Source organism: Musa acuminata, chromosome BXJ1-6, assembly GCF_036884655.1.
Source record: "Musa acuminata AAA Group cultivar baxijiao chromosome BXJ1-6, Cavendish_Baxijiao_AAA, whole genome shotgun sequence".
Lineage (NCBI taxonomy): Eukaryota > Viridiplantae > Streptophyta > Magnoliopsida > Zingiberales > Musaceae > Musa > Musa acuminata.
The window spans coordinates 9045434-9064081 of record NC_088332.1 but is presented as its reverse complement, the minus strand read 5'-3'; the positions used below and the strand labels follow the sequence as shown (position 1 = coordinate 9064081).

Below are 18648 nucleotides of genomic sequence, written 5' to 3'. Positions count from 1 at the left end.
CCACCGTGAGTCAGTGGTTTTGTTTCATCTGCTGGTAGATCCAGAACAGGGAGGAAGGGTTAAAAGGGTCCTGGTGAGATCACAAATGAGATGCTGAGATGGTGAGGGTGAAAGAATTGAACAGGGTCAGAGATTCCGCTGGTCTGCAGTGAGAGTGATGCGAGGTCAGTAGGATTTAGAGCTCATGTGAGCTTCTCTCTACCTCCTAGCTTGAGCCGGTACAACTCCTCTCTCACTTGTCCTTCCTCCTCGAGTGTTATCTCTAACTCTCATTCTCAATCATGCATATTGGCTTGTTACATGTTTTACATATAATCTTCTAATCGATCGACATCTGCTTTCTTCTGGTTCAGCTCACAACAATGACGATGCTGGCATCTCTGATTTCCGAGAACAGTATTACTGGAGCCGGTGCAATCAGCGGCACAGCAGTGGTTTCACTAGAAACCAACCTGACATTGGACAAAACCCACCACGGTGCCAGCTAAAACCAGGATTAGTACAAGTACAACCTGTGCATGCCACTTAATTAAAGGGAGGGGGAGAAGACGAGCTCGGGCCATGGATAATCCCCCCTGTTCACGCGATTCCATGGAAGATCGATGACACTGCATCAGCTCTGTCGTTGCTCTCCCTACAAAGCCTACCGGGGAAGAGGAGCAGAATTGAGGATGAGTTTTGTAATGGCCAGTAGGCGTCGTCGTCACCTGATGCCCTGCGCCTACTCGATTTGCAGCCCCGGACAAGATTGTAATCAACCCACTGTGGAGTTGCCGATGTCGACGACGCACACTGTCGGTGGTCCCGCCCCTGCCGATTATTCTCGCCGCGGTCGGATTAGCTGACCGCCAAGGATTTATAATCCCCCGGACAAGTACAAGATGTCGCCATACAGAATCGCGGGCGGATCGTGTAGGATCTGCTGTCGGATCATGATCTGAGGGCCGCCGCCGCCGCCGCCGTCGTCGTCATCCGTCGATGAGGCGTGTACTCCTCCTCCTCCTCCTCCTCCTGCTGCAGCTGCTGAGATGAGAAGACGAAGGCCGACCCCATTGTTTCATTTTCAGCATGCGAGGGGTAAGATTATGCATCCGGAACAAATCTTTTGCGGATGTGATGAAGATGATTAATGGTTTTGTCGATTGCTGGGTGCAGCAGATCTGGATTCTCATGCGGAGCTCATGCAGCAGGTTGAGGCCACGACTCCCCACCCTTGGGTGGGACGAGAGCTTGATGCACCAAGAACAAGAGCTACCATGTTTTGTCATTATCATCCCTAAGGAAAAGCTATTAGGTTTGGACACTGGAGGACGAGGGAGGGGCGGGTGGGGGGTTTTGTTTCTTTCCCTGTCGAACCTATGGCTTCCTCCAACCCCTATGTGATTCGGTGGCTCGTGGCGGCCTCCCCACAGCCAAGCCAACTCCCTTGTCTCTGCCGAGTACTACTAACTCCAGCCTCCGATTCGAAATCACGGGATCGGCTGTCCCCGTCTCGAACAGGATCGAGCTTCGTAGTGACACGCGGCGGCTTTTTATTGCAAGACGTATTGGATCCCGCGTGATTCCCACCCGTCCAAAGGGCACAGCTTTTGTCACGTGGGTTGGTCGGAAACGTACCCTCTCCCCTATTCGCCTACCTGCCTCGCTTAATGGGCCCCATGCTGGACCCGCCTTTCGCCTCCTCCCCCCGTGGTCTCACCTACCCGCGGACTCGCCCCGGAACCAACACAGCCGATGTCACCCATGACGCGCCCAGCGAGCCATACTAACTTGACAGGGTCAAAACGCCCACCAAACCCGACGGACTGGGCGGTTCGCCTCGCGAATTGCCACCCAAATCTTTCAATTCTTGTCCACGTTGTCTTCTTCTTCTTCTTCTTCTTCTTCTCTGCTGCTTCTGCCATTCCACAAGGCTATATAACACTAAACAACGCCTCTAATCTCCATAGATTATTAGTAGGCTAATGACGGGACTCTACGTGAGCCTCGAGCTTGATGTCGGCATGAGAATCTCTGGCGTATTTTATTCCGCGGGCAGGCGAAGGCAGCCACCGGGGAATTTTGTCGAACTAGTTTCGGGTGCCTCGAAATTGACTGAATCAGCGTCGCGTTGGACTCGGCGGATGCCTCCTGTTCCCCGATGTTCTCGCGGGACATAAAAGCCACAACATAATTCGAGTAATCCGTGCCCAAATCAACGCTACAAGAATATTTCTTTAAGTTATGATGACCATAAAAGATGTATAATTATTGGGATCATGCGAATCGAGGTTGATATACCCACATGCTTTTGGGAAATTATTAATGATAGAGGTACCCAAGTCTGGTCTCCATGGCACATAGGCCCCCTTATCAACCCTAGAAATTAGGAGAACAGTGATCATCATGTCTGCACGTACGTTTCGCCTCTCTCTTTTCTCTCGTTTTTTCCGACCACAATTCTTATTATCCTTTTTGTATTGTACATTATTATTATTATTATTATAAGGAATTTGAATCGGGTTCGGTGGGAGGAGGGAGATGAGGGCAAACGTGCGGCCGTGATTTCATGCGTGCGGCTGACGCACTCGTTCCGCCAGCCCCGACTCGGCCACCCACCACGCGCTCGCGGATACGACGGTGCGGCCCCACTCGGTCGAGCTTTCCGCGAACGTCTTTGAAGACATAGGCGTGGAACAGTCGATCAATGGGATTTGATGAGGTCAAAGTTGAACTGCAGTCAACATTTTGAATCCATCCGATCCACAATTTATTTTTCAGTAAATTAAAATTAATTATTAAATACTCGATCGATCACAGTGGTTTGATTATGTCCCTTAAAATCATTTTATCTAATAGAAAATAATTTATCTCGATTTATTTATTTACATATATATGTATGTTGGATTAAGATAAGAGGATGGGGGTGGAAGGGACGAAATCACGTGCAGCGGGGTGACGGGACAGTGAAGGAAAAGAGGAGCCTGATGCGATCACAACGCCAACCGTCTCTTTCTCTCGCTCGCTCGTTCGCTCTGTGGATGGTCAACATATTCCATCTACCGAAATCATATGCTGCTGCCGTGAATACCACCAGATGCCAAGAAACACCTGTACCCTTGTCCAGCACAGAGTGCCTAGGAATGTATGTATGCCTCCACCCAATTTTGTGCTCCTCCTCTCTGTTTCTTTTGATTTCTTGTTCGCTCTGAACTGTTGTTGTTTATGGTGCCCTAGGGTTAGGGTTTTGTATCGTTTCCAAGCCCACATGGTGGAATGATTGGCCTGTGATTCCAGCACACGATGCCTTTTTCGTGTACGGTGATTGCACAGCCCTTAGGGATGCTTCTGAAACTAGCAGTCACAAACCCTAGCGAGGCATGTGTTTGGTAGTAGAATTTGGGCAGATACAGATCGCCCTCATCAGAAATGAGATCGGTTTGTTGTCCAGAGTGTAGTTCGATGCGGTTGGTCCACAGCCGGATCTTCATGCCATCCATCTTCGTCCTCAATCCAACACAACAAAATTGATTCGATTTATTACCCCTCTTTCTTTCGAGTCATCATATTTGGGAAAAGTGTTTAGGTAGACACTTAGAGCGTAGATTGATGTAGCATATTCAATAGGCTTCTTATCATCTTTGGAGATTGAATTTTAATGAACAAAACTTAAAGAAGGAAAAAGAACGCAATGATTTTACCACCGCTGCTTTCGATAGAGTGTTGTGCATAATAAATGTTTGATAGAATGCATTTGGTGAGGTTGAAATCGGTAGAGGTGCCCATATGCTTTTGTTCATTATAAATGGAGCGATCTACAGTAGCACCAGTACATGAATCATGCATGAAATGAAAGATGTGTGTGATTGACAGGAAGGATGATAGGGAGGTGTTCAATTTGTACCGCAGGTAATGATTCCAAATCCCTGTTGATCTGGCCACACCTATTTGGTGGCAGAACCTGGCATGATTGTGCCTGTACAAGTGGTGACACCAAATTGGAGGAGGATGCAGCAGAGAATAAAATTAGTGTCAATCAGCAACCCAGTCAATCACATTCCTAATTGTTATTGTCTTCTCAACCTCATAATTATATTCTGCATGGGGGCCTATAGAGTGTAACACCTATCATCTTAGGGATTGATGGAACAGCTCACTGATTTAACTTGCTACTGACATGACCAATTAGTACATTGATCATTGGTGTGGGTTAACCATGGAACAAATTTTCCTATGATTTTGATTATAATAGGTATAATATTAATTTGATCAATATTCCATATCACAAAATTTATTCTAACGACATAAAACACTCGTCCTAAAAAAGAAAAAAACCCCTCCTCATAAGGCATTCGAATTTAGTGAATTAAAAATATATTAAATTACTTGGTGAGAAAATATTAACATGATATGCCTAGTCTGATTGATCGAATATGGTGATCTTATCGAATAATAATATTTGTCCTACCGATATTAGGAGTCTTGTAGATAGGTCACAGTTATGTTGATTTTGCTTCATAATTAGATCTTCTTGGTGACTTATTTTGAAATGATAAATGTATCAAATGATATGAATTATGGCTTCTATATATCAAGAATGCAATGTTAGATGTGATAACTTCGCCAGAGTATAAAAGTTTAGATGTCTGAATCAGAAGTGGTCGGGCTGTTATAAATGATGACAAACCGGCAGAAATTGCCTCTGAAGCACAATGATTTTTTTGACAAGAATGAGCATGATACAACCACTAATTGATCAGAATCATAGTAACGAGAACAACGATTATTTGATGAGGAATCAAACACATGGTATTTTTTACAATGAACAAATTCTTTTGATGATGAAGGCGGAACTTCAAGAAAATTGCCAGTGCAGGTTTAGAAAAGATCAGAGTAACTTAGATGCGGGCATCTTGCACAGCTTCCTGTAGGTTTTTGACAGCACTATCATAGTTCACAAGGCCCATGAACCAGAACTCATGGTTGTCGATCGAGACAACCTGAATGTATTTTTCGCCTAGCTTTACGTTGCTCGCTGTTGGATTAACTGATCTGATCTGATGCAGAGGAATTATCACCTGTATAGATGACAAAAGGAGAAAAATCAGAGTTATCTATGTGAAGAGCAGCCACCGACAGTGATCTTATTTCTCCCTCCAGCATAAAAGTATTAGTGAAATTATAAACATAGAGATGACATAATCTTGTGCCAAAGAGAGAGCAAAAAAAAAAAAAAAGAATCTATGACAGGAGAGTAACATTTTTATTGTCGTTGCTATCTTATTGAGAATGCTCATGTTGCGTAAGTTTAAAGCTCCAATGATGTCTTCCAAATGCAAAACATATCTGAGTAGCTGCATTGTGTTCAAGACAATTGCCTCTTGGAAGGCAAAAGTAAATTAGTGAAGGATAAAATTGACGGTAAGAGGAGTAGCTTGATCATGGAAAACACTAAAGCATCAAAAGTATCACACAAATAAGTCAAACTTGCACAGCAATGATAGATAACTGAAAATTTTTTGATTTCACCTAAAATACAAGTTAATTGTCAATTTAATCGATTCTTCATATAAATTTCTTTGATTGATAAATTTCATTACTATATCAATGGATCATAACATTCTATGGAAATGTCAAGGTAAAGACATCTAGGAACATGGGTATTAACATATTTGGTCTGAAGCATCACTGGTCACATTTATATTGTGGGCCGCAAGAATAAAAGTATGCTATGAATCGTATAGGCATTACTGAAGAAAGAGCATTCAATAAATCATATAGGAATTTTTCTTTGCCAAAGATATCGATGCTACAGATGGATGAAGCATACAGGCCTCTGCGCAAAAGATAAAGTTCCAACCTTGGTCATCAACATAGAAAGGCTTTTTCAAGAGCAAACTAGATCGAGATAAAATTACAAGAAAAATTGTCAACAAACACAATATCTTATTGGGATTAGATTAGATATTCAAGGCACAATATCTTGTCAGTGGTCTCTATAACTTTGTTGCAAATGCTAATGATTATGAAGTACCTTGTAATATGTCCATTGAGTCTGATCCCTGACTTTGTATGACAGAGGATTATCACTACAGAATGCAAGTTTAGCAGTAGAGAGGTACAAAACCCCCATAACAGGACCAGCCGACGTCGACAGATAGCACGCATATGTCTTTTTAAGTTTCTCTTCAGGAAGTGTCTCGAAAGTCTGATGAAATATATTGTCATAGCCACCTTCACTTATGACTTTTGTTGTCTGAGCAATCCTCCCCATAGCTGCATCAGCAATGCTAGGTCCTGTTTTCACTGAAACAAGGAAAAATATTATATCAATAATCACAAACAGAAAAAATTAAAAATACCAAAATGGAAACGGAAACAAGGGCATGCATAACAAGAATCGATCATAGATCTTGACGGCACACAGTCACCGGACCTGCACGATAAAGCATTAACATAACTGTGAAGCCAATTCATGCTTGATAAAGTAAGAAAAAGCAAGGACATCAAGCACAGACCTTACTACCCTTATCAGCTGGTCTGTAAAATTCCAACAGATTTTAGGCATCAAATATCCCCAAATCAATATAATATAAAAATATTATTTGAGTATACGTTTTCTATTTGTCTGTTGATTTTCTATCCTTATTCCAGATAAATCAAATAACCTATTTATGTTTGTCGCAGCGACCGATCCTCAACCTGAGCAGAAAACTAATTCATGCCCCCAACCATTTCATGATCCTCTTCCCTCATCTCTATCTGAATTCTATCGAAATACATGTAGGCTAGAATACAGGTGTAATCCTAAGTCACCCACAGTTGATTGTTGATGCCAACTTTCTCCCACATTTCACTTGTCACAGGAACTTTGTATCAGCATTGTCCAAAATGATCTTTATCAACATTCCAGTATCTTAGGGTAACAGATTTTATCTAAAGATCTACAAACCAAAGTGTTCCCCTAATTCATTATTCTCAGATTGGTAGAGAAAGTGGAACATTTAGTAATTTGCGCTACTAACTTGGTGGTGTTTATTCAGAGTGAAAACTGTAACCAAAGAGTCACCTCCTCTCAACTCCAGATCGGAGACAGCCTTAAAAGTGCATCACAGAACTGATATGAAAGTTCCTTGTAATCCTCTCGCCATTCTTAGACCTAATTAATGGTCAAAGAACAGAGTACATGGTTCACCTCCTAAGAAAGATAAATCAGCAGAATCTTACTACTTACAGTGCTGCCAAAAATCCCCGGCAAAATCCTCCGTTTTCTTCGCTGCTACATTGACCTTCTTCCCAAATTTCTCGAGCACAACGCGCACCGTGTCCATCGTATCTATTCAACAGATTCCAATCCTTCAAACGAGGACCGAGCGGGCAACCCAATTGATCTAAACTGAGGGAGAGAGAGAGGAAACCGATCGTACTGTTGGAGGAGGATGGAGCGGCGGAGGGGACGACATAGGGGTTGGATTCGGGCGGCATGGTGGTGGCAGCCGCGGGGGGCGGCGCGATGTCTTCCGGGGTGAGTTTTGGGTAGGGGGCGTAGCTGGCGGAACGGTCGCCGTCGGGGCCCTTCTTGCCGCCGTGATCGGCGGTGGTATCCATCGCGGCGGCGCGCCTTCTGGAATCGCGATATCTGCTGCTGCGATTCGCTTCCTGCGGAGATCGATCCAAAGGGATTCGATGGAGGGGTGGAAGGTGTCCGAATGGGGCCCGAAGGATATCGCCCGAAGGACAGCGTTCTCCAAGGAAACGCGTGCTCGTTACCCATTCGCCGTGCTACTCACGTGAGATATATTAATACTTCCATTCTTATTATTGTTACGATTGTAAAATGCAAAATGATAATATTTATATTATTAGTGATGAAAAAAATATTACGTACTTTTTAAAATTAGTGTGCACAAATTTACTGCCATAAAATTGCTATATATATATATATTTTTTATTTACTAGTGAGAATGTATCGAATACTCTTTATACTACAATAATAAATAATCGTAATGCTTCAAATATTTAGGACTGAGTATTTTTTTCAACCTTGAGACTAATATACAAAATAGTTTTAATTAAATTTAAATATATGTATATCTTTATTTATGATTAGTAATTAAGTTTTGTTAGGATATATGAAGTATTTTATAGAATAAATAAATCCTAAATAACAAAATACTTTTTACATATTTGAATTCATAATCTCAATGAGTATTCGTTATTTTTTTTTTTTTTTTTTGTCATTCTTGCTAAGCTTTATCGAAGAAGAAGATCTTTCACCAGGATAGTAATTATGATAAGACTCGGCTGACGTCAGATGATGCCTCACGCCTCGATCAACGCGACAGCACCCGGTCAAATGAACCAGAACACTGGTCGAGGCGCATTAACGCCTGCCCAGGCTCGGTTTCTCACGCCATGCTAACGTTGGTGTCAGACGCTACCAGCCTACCCCCCTGCAAGTGGGCACATCAAGAAACAGTAAGCTTCCCTATAAATACCCTCGCATTCTGAACAGAAAGAGGGAGGGAGAGACACACAAAAACACTTCTTCATCTGAAACTCCCACCACAACCATCTAACTTGATCGTCAGAGGGGTCGGGTCGAGCTTCCCGACCCGACCTTTGTGCAGGTGCGGAGCCGAAGGTCCCCGCGGAACTCACGAGCGAGGAGCTCCTGCCCGGAGGAAGCGGCCACCCCGTCCCGATCGGACCACCTCAGCGCAACCACCTCGGCGGGCTCGAGGGACGCCCCAAGGAGATCCCCATTGTCCGGACCCGAACCGAGCCGCGTCGGCCCCGAGGCCACGGCTCAAGGTTGTTTACTCCAACATTTTGGCGCTAGAAGGAGGGCCCGGAATGTCGGGTGATCACCCGAGCGGCTCAGATGAGTCCACGGCTGAGAGGTCACACCCGACCCAAGCCTCGGGGGAACATCCCCCTCACGGAGACCATCGTGACGAACAACCTGCCACGACCTCCGAACGATATTGGCGAATATTCAACGACCCGGGCTTGTCGCCGCCCGACAGCGCCCTAGCCGACTCAATGCCCGTGTCATCCGAGGCCTTTCAGAACCTCGCCCGTCAAGTCCAAGCTCTGATGGAAATGGTGCAAACCATTATCTCGCTCGTTTCTCAATCGGCGCACCCGTCGGCAATCAAACCACTGTGACAACGCAAGGCGCCCACTTCGCCTCGGGTTCGACCGGCCCCACTCGGGGATCCAGTGATGGCAAACTCGAGCGACCGCCCAGAACCCGAGGCACTCTCTTCGGATTTCCTGCGGGCCCAGTTGCGCTTCGTCAGCCAGCGACTCGACAAGGTGCAGAAAGAGGTTCGCAGGTCCAAGGGAGAGCTCGGGGAGGAGGCACACCAAGGGTCTCCCTTCACGCCCGAGATACGGGATTTGACAGTCCCCCTGGACTTCCAGCTCCCCTCGCTGGATGCTTACGATGGCTCCGCCGACCCGGCGAACCACGTAGCCGCTTTTCACGCCCAAATGGCGCTATACGAAACCTCTGATGCCCTGATGTGCAGAGCATTTCCTACCACTCTTAGAGGGCCGGCCCACGCGTGGTATGGCGGCTTGAAGACCGGAACGATTGCTTCCTTCGACCAGCTCGCCAATGACTTCAAGCTCCACTTCGTAGCCTATGCACGACCAAAGCCCTCCGCGGCATTGCTCATCAGACTCAAACAGAGGGAGGACGAGCCCCTCTCACATTTTGTGGATCGCTTTGCCACGCAAATCCGGGGTTTATCGGACACTCACCCCTCTTTGTTAGTGCAGGCGTTTATGATAGGCCTGTGACCTTCCAGATTCCTCTGGTCCCTCACAGAGCGACCTCCCACCACGGTGCCAGAGATGCTCCAGTGAGCTAACCGGTACATCACAGCGGAGGCCTGGGCGACCGTGAGGAGAAGGGACGACTTTCGACCGCGGGCTCCATAAGAGAGGTCAAGCACCCGCGGTGGCTACCCGATGTAGTCCTCATGAAAAGAAATCTAAGCCCTGCCTCAGTTTCTTCCGAACGAAGGTTCAGTATCTGCTTGACCACCTCTCGGCTTGCGGTTAGCCCCGACTTAAACCCTTATGAATCTACACGACTCGACCGTAGACTACCCGAGTCTACCTCAGCGCGGCCTGCTCGCTTGAGCCGTGTCCCTCGGCTTGAGCCGTGTCCTTGCCGAGTCCACCTCAGCGCGGCCTGCTCGCCTAGGTCGTGTCCCTCGGCCGTAGACTGCCGAGTCCACCTCAGGGCGGCCTGCCCGCCTGAGCCGTGTCCCTCGGCCTTTGCCATATCCCTCGGCCGTAGACTGCCGAGCCCCCCTTAGGGCGACCTGCCACCCGAGCCACCCCTCGGCCATGTTGTCCGAGACCACACCTGCACGGCCTGCCCGCCTGCGTCGTGTTCCTCGACCGCATGATGCTTGAGACCACACCTGCGTGGCCTGCCCGCCTGCGTCGTGCTCCTAGGTCGCATGATGCCCGAGACCACACCTGCACGGCCAGCCCGCTTACGTCGTGCTCCTCGGCTCCATGCTCCCCGAGACCACACCTACGCGGCCTGCCCGCCTGCATCATGCTCCTCGACTCCATGCTCCCCGAGACACACCTACGCGGCCAGCCCGCCTGCTTCATGCCCCTCGGCTCTATACTTCCCGAGATCACACCTGCGCGGCCAGCCCGCCTGCGTCGTGCTCCTCAGCTCCTCGGTCCCATGCTCCCTAAGACACACCAGCGCGGCCAGCCCTCCTGCGTCGTGCCCCTCGGCTCCATGCTCCCCGAGACCGCGCTTGCGCGGCCAGCCCGCCTGAAAGCTGAAGCCATGCCTCGGACTCCCGTTACAACGACCGACGCATAGCTTATTTCCGGGGGGAAATATGATGAGGATAGTAATTATGATAAGACTCGGTTGACGTTAGATGACGCCTCATGCCTCGATCAACGCGACAACACCTGGTCAAACGGACTAGAACATCGACCGAGGCGCATTAACGCCTGCCCATGCTCGGTTCCTCACGCCACGCCAACGTTGGTGTCAAACGCTACCAGCCTACCCTCTACAAGCGGGCACATCAGGAAACAGTAAGCTTCCCTATAAATACCCTCGCATTCTGAATGGAAAGCGGGAGGGAAAGACACACAAAAACACTTTTTCATCTGAAACCCCCTCCACAATCATCTAACTTGATCGTTGGAGGGGTCGGTTCGAGCTTCCCGACCCGACCTTTGTGTAGGTGCGGAGCCGAAGGTCCCCGCGGGACTCGCAGGCGAGAAGCTCCTGCCCGGAGGAAGTGGCCACCCCGTTCTGATCGGACCACCTCAGCGCGACCACCTCGGCGGGCTCGAGGGATGCCCCAAGGAGATCCCTGTCGTCCGGACCCGAACCGAGCCGCGTCGGCCCCGAGGCCACGACTCCAGGTTGTTTACTCGAACAACCCTATGTTATCATAGAATGAAATTGGTTGGGTACTCCTCTTGTACGTCCATTAAAAAAAATAAATTTTTTTTTATCATATCAAATCAAATATAAACACCGTTGAGTTAATTTCAACTCTTATATATCCGTCTATGTAAATTTTGAAGAATTTCTTTTACATTTTCTCCCATCCTCTATTCCCCGCTAAAACCTAAGAATAAATTGATTACTTATCATTCTAATATCTATATCTTCTTCCTTATCAGGAATCATCAAATGTTTGTCCTTCATCACATCATGCACCTTTTATTTCCTTATGGTAAGAAGATATGCTCCTAATGGTTGTCCTGAGACACTCATACCGTAAAGCCTCAGAGAGCAGCGCAGACCACAGAGATCGAGTTCTCCAACCTATTAGATTAGACAATACATCCCATCGTATCTTTATTGCATGTCTTGAAACTTCGAATGCATTTTTGAGAGCCAAAGAGTTGTACACTTGCAGATAATATAAGATAATACAGCTGAATGCAGCAGAAGCAGCCGTCCTTCCTTTCTCGCGCACACGTACTACGTACTTGCCATAGGTTGGTGTGCAGATTAGCTCGGGACCTCTTCCAAGAGTTTGTACCTTCTGATCTTTCCCTTGGCGACCTGCCTCCCCCTACCGAAGCTGGGCGAAAGCTCTTCCGACCGCATGCGATCGGTTATGTCCGACGCCGATCGATGCAACAGCAGTCTCAGCTTCTTGATGGGCTTGCTCAGCTGTGACGGAGAAGCCTGACGGTGGACCTTGACTCCTGTGCCAGTACTGCCGCTGCTTCGAGGGTCCATGGCGTTGCAGGAAGAGGTTGACCTTTTGGCATCTCCCGCAAGACCTTTTGCTCCTCCATCTCTTAGACACCAATTGCATGCTCGGTATGACTCGGACTTCGGATAAAGGTCGCTGCAGTATCTGGTTGATCGATGCCAATCCAAGTGAGACAACAATTTGGTGATTAGTACAACCAATGATAGACTACGGTGATTTGTCAGTCATGTTCGGCAGATTAAAGAAGAAAAGATTGATCAAATTCAATTGCTAGATTTATGGCTTGCGGTTCGGTTTGATCATCGACAAGTCGTATACCTTTCTATTTGTTTGAGATTTCCTGAAGATCTCATGATATATGGGTGTAGTTTTCGTGTGCAACCGATCTAAGAAAAAGAACAGATCAAAATCCTCTTCCTGCATGCTACCCAATCGGAGAGGAAAGCCTACAAGAATGAGGAGTTGTGATAGGCTCCTCAGCCGTGCTTATGGTACCAATATATCCAAGACTGCAGCATGCAAACATGAACAATGCTAAAGCAGAAGGATGTGAAGGCTTACCTGTGCTGAGATCTAACGAGGCAGACCTTGCACTGAAACAGCTCCTGCAGCAAGCCGTGATCGCCGCACATGCAACAGACCGCCGCTGGCGGCGACTCTCCACCTCCCAAGCTCGCCATCCCGCTTCCTGGAGGAGGAGAGGGGAGAAAGCATGAGAGAGAGGGAGAGGGTCGAAGGTAGGAGACGATGAAGAACATGTGGAACATAGGGTGTATGCGTAATCGATGATTGGCATGTGATTGCGACATGGCTTGATATTTTTCTGGCAGTCTTTTGACTTGACCAAGTGGTGATGGTTGTCATCATTGGCATGCATGTGTGGAGAAGGCTTAATATGATACATGCAATGTTACTATTGTAAGCAAGCCAAATGTTTTAATCATAGTGGTTAAGACTTGCTAATATATGATATAACCATTTATTTTTGGGCTTCTTGTGCATGACCTTATAATTTACATCACAGAAGTCAGCACACAAAAGCCTCCTAACACTCAGAACCATATAATTTATATCATCTGAACACAACATGATTTTGACATTGTTATATCTAACTCTAACTCACTCATGGGTTGATGTTGGATCGGTTTATTTGGCATATCTAGTTCGGTACGCATATTGAGATCAACAGATAAATACCATTCATATCGTACCTAACCCGTAACGATTTCGTAATCCATTTGTGATATGCTCTCTTTATTACAAGATGAATCTTATTAGATTTTTGTTAGTTTTGTCATGATATGTTCCGACTCCTACTTGATACATCACAAATTTTATATTTATATATATATATATACTCAATGTAGAGAGACTTATTCTGCTGCTGCTAATAATACTTCGTCTATGTTGGACTGGTTGAGTGGGAGCTCCACGTATCATTCTCTGTACAGGAGAGTGCCTTGTAATGTACGTGATGGGCCATCATGTGTCCTGTGAGAATTCAATGCTCACCGACAGTCTCATCGGTTGGCAGAATCTGTGGAGCAGCATTCCAAATTCCAGACACATGGCTGGAGTGCGCACAAGCTGCTCATCCCCACGACTGGGTCGGCTGTTGAACTCCATTGAGCTGATCACGAGGCAATAATGGATCCTCTTCAGTCATCATGTCCTTCCCACCTGCCGTGTTCCTTCCGACCAAGTTGAATTATGAGGTGATACTACTCGTCTCATCCTTCATAACCCTGTCATTGACTCCTCTTAATGGGAAGAACAGGAGGAGATGTGCCGAGCTTCAGGCTCTTTGACCTAGTCAGCTATGTTCTACAGGCAGTGGCCCGACCTGAATCAGTCCTCCCTTGTCTTTTACTTCCATCTCCGGTCGAAACCTAAACAAGCATCTCCATGGACTAATAATATTTCTGGGCATTGAGATGCACACAAGGTGTTCGATCCAGGTAGCCATTACAGTCACCAACATGATGTGTTGGGCCCCAGAAAGATGGGAAGCAATCTCTTCTAGTTTCGATGTCAGATCTTAGAGTGTAGTTGAAGTCTCACTTCAGAACAACAGGAATGGAGTTATCAAGAAAAATAGAATCGATATCTTCGACTCACTCTCTGTTTGCAAGGGTACAGATCGAAAAGGATTCCTTGCTACAACTTGGCATCTCACAGTCTTGAGAGAGACCAGTGGACCATCTCCGCCGGGCGTGCTGGGGAGCATGTTAGGTGGGACATATTAAAGAGTGAAGAGATCCTTTAAACTAGTGTTCTCTTCCTATCTTCTCCTGTACTGGTGGAATCAGAGTGCGGTGGAGGTGTAAAAGATGAATCCCATGTTACAGCAGTTCTAAAGGTATCTAATCTATGGCTTTGTGTCTCATCTCTTGTGATTCCAAACTGACATTGGTTGTCTTTATGTTCTAAGCTTTAGATAGGATAAACATTTAGAATTGTTTCAGCCTTGTACTCTTCTTTTCATATTGGCTGTGCCCATCACTGTGGGAGTCACATTGATCAGCAAAGAACACTAGGCTGGATGTAGGAATCATGAACTTGAGATGTGCATTAAATTGCTTCCATATGTGTGCCAGTAGGAGTTGCAATGATTTTGATAACTAAGCATGACTGCAAAAGTTCATGTGAATATGAACATTTCTAGCAGCTCTGATTCTAACTGAAATGTAGATATGAAACCTTCATGCACAGCATTGGCTCTTCAAGACATTCCACACAGTTGAGTTTATATCATTATGGATTATTATAAGACATGATTCATTTGTGCATCAAGCTTTGTCAGTGTCACTAGAGCAGAAATTCACAATTATAGTGAGAGTTCTACCCTGAAGAAAAGATTATAGCATGAGCCAGTAGAGACATATGTATCTGAAGAGCCTACCTGTATTTGTGAAGCTGCATCACCCTACCTCATGACAGTTCCCTGTGGGATATTGTACACAAGTTTCCTTTCCCCAGGCATCAATAAAGCAATTTCTCTTTGGTCCCTTTCATGCACTTCCAAAGGGCCAAACTTTCTCTTTCATTGTCTCAGAAGGAACTCATCCTGCTTATGCCAGTATTGGTTGACACAGGCACACCTGCCATAGTAAGAAGACCAGCAGGCAAGCAGCATTGCAAATGGAATGGAGCCCATCAATGACAATAAACAAACCAAATTGCCTGCTAAACAAGCTGTCAGCTAACTATTTATCCATAAACATCTTAATTGGATGTATCTGAAGTTTCCTCAACAGCATTCAAAACCAGAGAACATAAAAAATATTTTTCCCATAGTAAACTAGTAAAAAAGTTCAATATGAAAGTGTCTTAGGAACCTGACAAATATCACTCTCACATACAGGCAGGTAGCTCAAAGCTCTCAGACACCAACACAAGAAACCACAGGAGACACAAGTTTGGGACTTAGGAAGTACTTATCCTTGTCTACATATGATGAAGGTAAAACAAATGCTAAGGCAGGAGGGGAATGATCCCTCAGAGTGTATTTACATTGTTTTGACAGCTGATGCTGGGACCTGAATATTCCTAAAGGTCCACCAACTCTCCTCCCTATAAATATTTAATCCTTGTCTGTACCTTTGCCATCACTGGATCTGTACTGAAGAGTGGGCTCTTCTTCATTTATATCAAAGGGGCAGCAAATCAAAGAGTCTAAGCAGACAAGCAGTCAAACAATGCAAGGACATGGCAAAAAATACAGATACAGGAGCAAGAAATCAGAGGAATGCCAATGGGATACATGCTTTTGATTCTAATTTTCTCTCTTGGATCTTCATTTTTTGGGTTTTCTTTTTTATCTGAAACAAGGTGAAGAATACCATCCTAATTTTTGCATTTATGTGAGAAACAGAAACAAACAAAGACCAAGCAAGCGGTGCAAGAGAGTGCTCATCTTCGAATCACAAAATGAATTAAGATCTGTAATATTTCTAAGAAGAAAAAGCAGAAACAAAAAACATCAGGTTTTTTCAATTTTTGTTTGACAATATGAGTTTCTCACACATTTAAAAGATCCAGCCTGATATATCTCATTATCGACCGTGCATTCATGCATTATGCTCTAAGAATGTGGATCTCGTCAGGTGTACATGGATGAACTTAGAATTCACAAACCCTTTGTTCCCCTTTCTCGTCTACTGATTTAAAGCTAGTTACATCTTCAGGCACATGCTGGCCACGGCAAAGCTCTTCGTAGCAAATTAAACTGATTTGGAATATCGATCAAACAGGGAAACACCACAAAATTTCCCTCCTTTCACGAAGTTGATGGCCTGTTTAGTTTCCTCCTTTTGGTAGCTGGCGAGGAATGATGACAATCTGCATGTGATCCAGCTGTTGTATCATCACTCTCATAGCTCGCGACCCCAGCATCCAGTACCCCAATTGGACTCTTTGTCACAGTAGAAACTGATGGACTGTTGTTGTCACTATATGTCCTGTTCTTCATCAAAGTCATCTCTTGAATCACTTGATGACACCTCAAGACTCTTTCCTGAATCCATGGTGCAAACCAATTTAAAACTAGGTCCTTCAAACATATATAGAATTTGTTCATTGAAGTAATGCATTACAGATGGATTATCTTACCGTATCTACATGGATGCAGCATGTTAAAGACTTGTCAATCCCCGAATTTTGAGTCTCTTTCAAGGCTGACAGTGCAGCCGCTGCAGCAATCTCCGAAGGTCTGAATTCTAGAAAATCACTCTCTGCAAAAAGGTTACAGTCAAGTTCATGTTAGGCTTGCCGTATCAAACTAGAGATCCATAGATTATGTACTACTCCAAATCACTGACCTCTAATGGTGCCCAAAATGAGATCCATAGAGCGATAAATTAGTAAGCTATCTGGTGACTTTTCATCACTGAGTTTATACAAAAAGTAATCAACGAATGAGAAGGGTGTAACTGCTTGCATCCTCCACTTGAGGGTGCTAAGCACTAGAAGCTCCATTCTCTGTATGGTCCTGGCCTCAAATACATATTTTGCCTCTCCTACCTGTTTGCCCGAAAGGAAATTACCGATCGGCAACTGAGAAGTTATCGTCCTAGATTACCGTGTACATAGAAAAAAAAAGAAAAGTAGTGCTTTTCATTTACCTGTAGTTCTAGAGACGAAGGAACCTCGGCTTCCTCCACCTTGGCAGCAATGGATAAGCAGGCCACCGATAACAATTGTGTCATCCAAGCCTTACCTTGCTGAAATAATCAATAAAATTAAAGGGAAAAAGAAGAAAGAACTTTTTCCTGCTACTTTGTCAACATTGTTATAGATAGAGATCACATTAAGGAAACAAGTGTTCTTGTAACTTTTCTTACCGGTAGATTGTAAGCGGAGAGAAACCGATCCAAGTAATTCACAGACAAGTAGGCACTCAAAGGTCCAAACTTGTAATGTGCATGAACCTGTCCATTCGGAAACAAACACCAAATAGTTACCAAGTAAATTCTACACCATGAAGATATTGGGAAAGAGAGAATTATCACTTTGATTAAAAAGATCAATTTTGACTATTGTAGGCACAAATAACTTCAGCTGCAAAGAAGGAAAGCAAATGCAAAACTAGTTATCACGATGGAGGGGAAAAGTAGAACTAAGAACAAACTCTAATTAAGTTGATGAATGCTTTCGGGGATCAGATGGTCCTGCACTCCCAGTACTTGTCAGAGAAACAACGAGGGCCTGGGAAAATATTGTGCTGAGGAATCCAGAGATGAAGAAATACAAGAAAGCAAGGAACAACTCAACCCACCCTCTGAATCCAGTCAATGGCATCACTCCTCACAGCCCGGTCCAACTGCCCCCTCCTCAACCTCCCGGCATAGTCTCCCTCCGGGAGATGATGGGACTCCCTCTCAACCATCAAGGCGATGCGATCCTCAGACGGCAAGGGTTCCCCATAAAAATCGCCCCCTTCGCCAGAGAAATGGCAAAGGCTGCGCCTTTCAACCTCTCCATTGAGGCCCTGCTCTTGTTTCTCCTCCTCATCACTTCCCAGGATGCTTTTGCCGTCTTCCGGGCAGAGGAGGACGGAGGAAGCAAATCTATAGCTCACGCCCATTGTAGATAGATCAAAGCTGCAGGACAAATCCAGATTCGAGGCCGTTCTTCCTTCCCTGCTCCTCAAAATGGTCTCTTTAGAGGGAGAGGAAGAAGCCTCAAGGAGAAACTTTTCATGTTCTTGGTCTTCAGTGAAGTGAGCAGTTGACATTGCGAAGGCAGTGGAAGGTGGAGGATGACAGTAATGTCGAAATGATGCCTGAAGCGGTGGAAGAAAGGGGGAGAGGAGGATTATAAAGGAGAAGCCTTTTTGTCCTAAGTAAATGATGATGGCATCATATGGCTTGGAAAGAGGACATAGTAGCTTTGGTTTGACATCAAAATGCATAATGTGGTAGTAGATAAAAGCATG

The 18648-nt window shown here is 45.4% G+C and overlaps 3 protein-coding genes and 1 long non-coding RNA gene across 4 annotated transcripts; 1 reads left to right on the top strand and 3 right to left on the bottom strand.

Annotated features, from left to right (window-relative positions):
- The first annotated feature begins 78 nt into the window (after positions 1–78).
- LOC108953033 (uncharacterized) lies at positions 79–5219 on the top strand. The gene is made up of 3 exons (XR_001978265.2): positions 79–218; positions 354–3124; positions 3889–5219. It is a non-coding gene; the product is annotated as an uncharacterized LOC108953033 (long non-coding RNA).
- Positions 4717–7729, bottom strand: LOC103987446 (GEM-like protein 1). Its single transcript, XM_009405755.3, has 4 exons — positions 7407–7729; positions 7214–7315; positions 6014–6285; positions 4717–5057 (listed from the first exon to the last, which is right to left on the bottom strand). Exons 1-4 carry the CDS (start codon positions 7585–7587, stop codon positions 4878–4880), a joined length of 735 nt encoding a protein of 244 aa, XP_009404030.2. The 5' UTR covers positions 7588–7729; the 3' UTR covers positions 4717–4877.
- A 4272-nt stretch (positions 7730–12001) lies between these two features.
- LOC135675450 (uncharacterized) lies at positions 12002–12892 on the bottom strand. Its single transcript, XM_065185602.1, has 2 exons — positions 12774–12892; positions 12002–12356 (listed from the first exon to the last, which is right to left on the bottom strand). Exons 1-2 carry the CDS (start codon positions 12890–12892, stop codon positions 12002–12004), a joined length of 474 nt encoding a protein of 157 aa, XP_065041674.1.
- A 3294-nt stretch (positions 12893–16186) lies between these two features.
- LOC103987444 (cyclin-D3-1-like) lies at positions 16187–18553 on the bottom strand. Its single transcript, XM_009405753.3, has 6 exons — positions 17989–18553; positions 17555–17641; positions 17336–17434; positions 17033–17234; positions 16824–16945; positions 16187–16728 (listed from the first exon to the last, which is right to left on the bottom strand). The coding sequence occupies exons 1-6, from the start codon at positions 18445–18447 to the stop codon at positions 16492–16494; spliced, it is 1206 nt and encodes a 401-aa protein (XP_009404028.2). The 5' UTR covers positions 18448–18553; the 3' UTR covers positions 16187–16491.
- Positions 18554–18648: the final 95 nt, after the last annotated feature.

Bases quoted from the DNA above. Each gene is read 5' to 3' on its own strand.
- LOC103987446 (XM_009405755.3), bottom strand. From the start codon at position 7,587: ATGGATACCACCGCCGATCACGGCGGCAAGAAGGGCCCCGACGGCGAC. The intron at 7,316-7,406 runs GTACGATCGGTT...TCTGTTGAATAG, and splicing joins CGCTCCATCCTCCTCCAACA to ATACGATGGACACGGTGCGC. The intron at 5,058-6,013 runs GTACTTCATAAT...TCATCTATACAG, and splicing joins CTCAATGGACATATTACAAG to GTGATAATTCCTCTGCATCA.
- LOC135675450 (XM_065185602.1), bottom strand. From the start codon at position 12,892: ATGGCGAGCTTGGGAGGTGGAGAGTCGCCGCCAGCGGCGGTCTGTTGC. The intron at 12,357-12,773 runs GTAAGCCTTCAC...TCGATCAACCAG, and splicing joins CTCGTTAGATCTCAGCACAG to ATACTGCAGCGACCTTTATC.
- LOC103987444 (XM_009405753.3), bottom strand. From the start codon at position 18,447: ATGTCAACTGCTCACTTCACTGAAGACCAAGAACATGAAAAGTTTCTC. The intron at 17,642-17,988 runs GTGGGTTGAGTT...CCGAATGGACAG, and splicing joins CCATTGACTGGATTCAGAGG to GTTCATGCACATTACAAGTT. The intron at 17,235-17,335 runs GTAAATGAAAAG...TCGGGCAAACAG, and splicing joins CTTCGTCTCTAGAACTACAG to GTAGGAGAGGCAAAATATGT.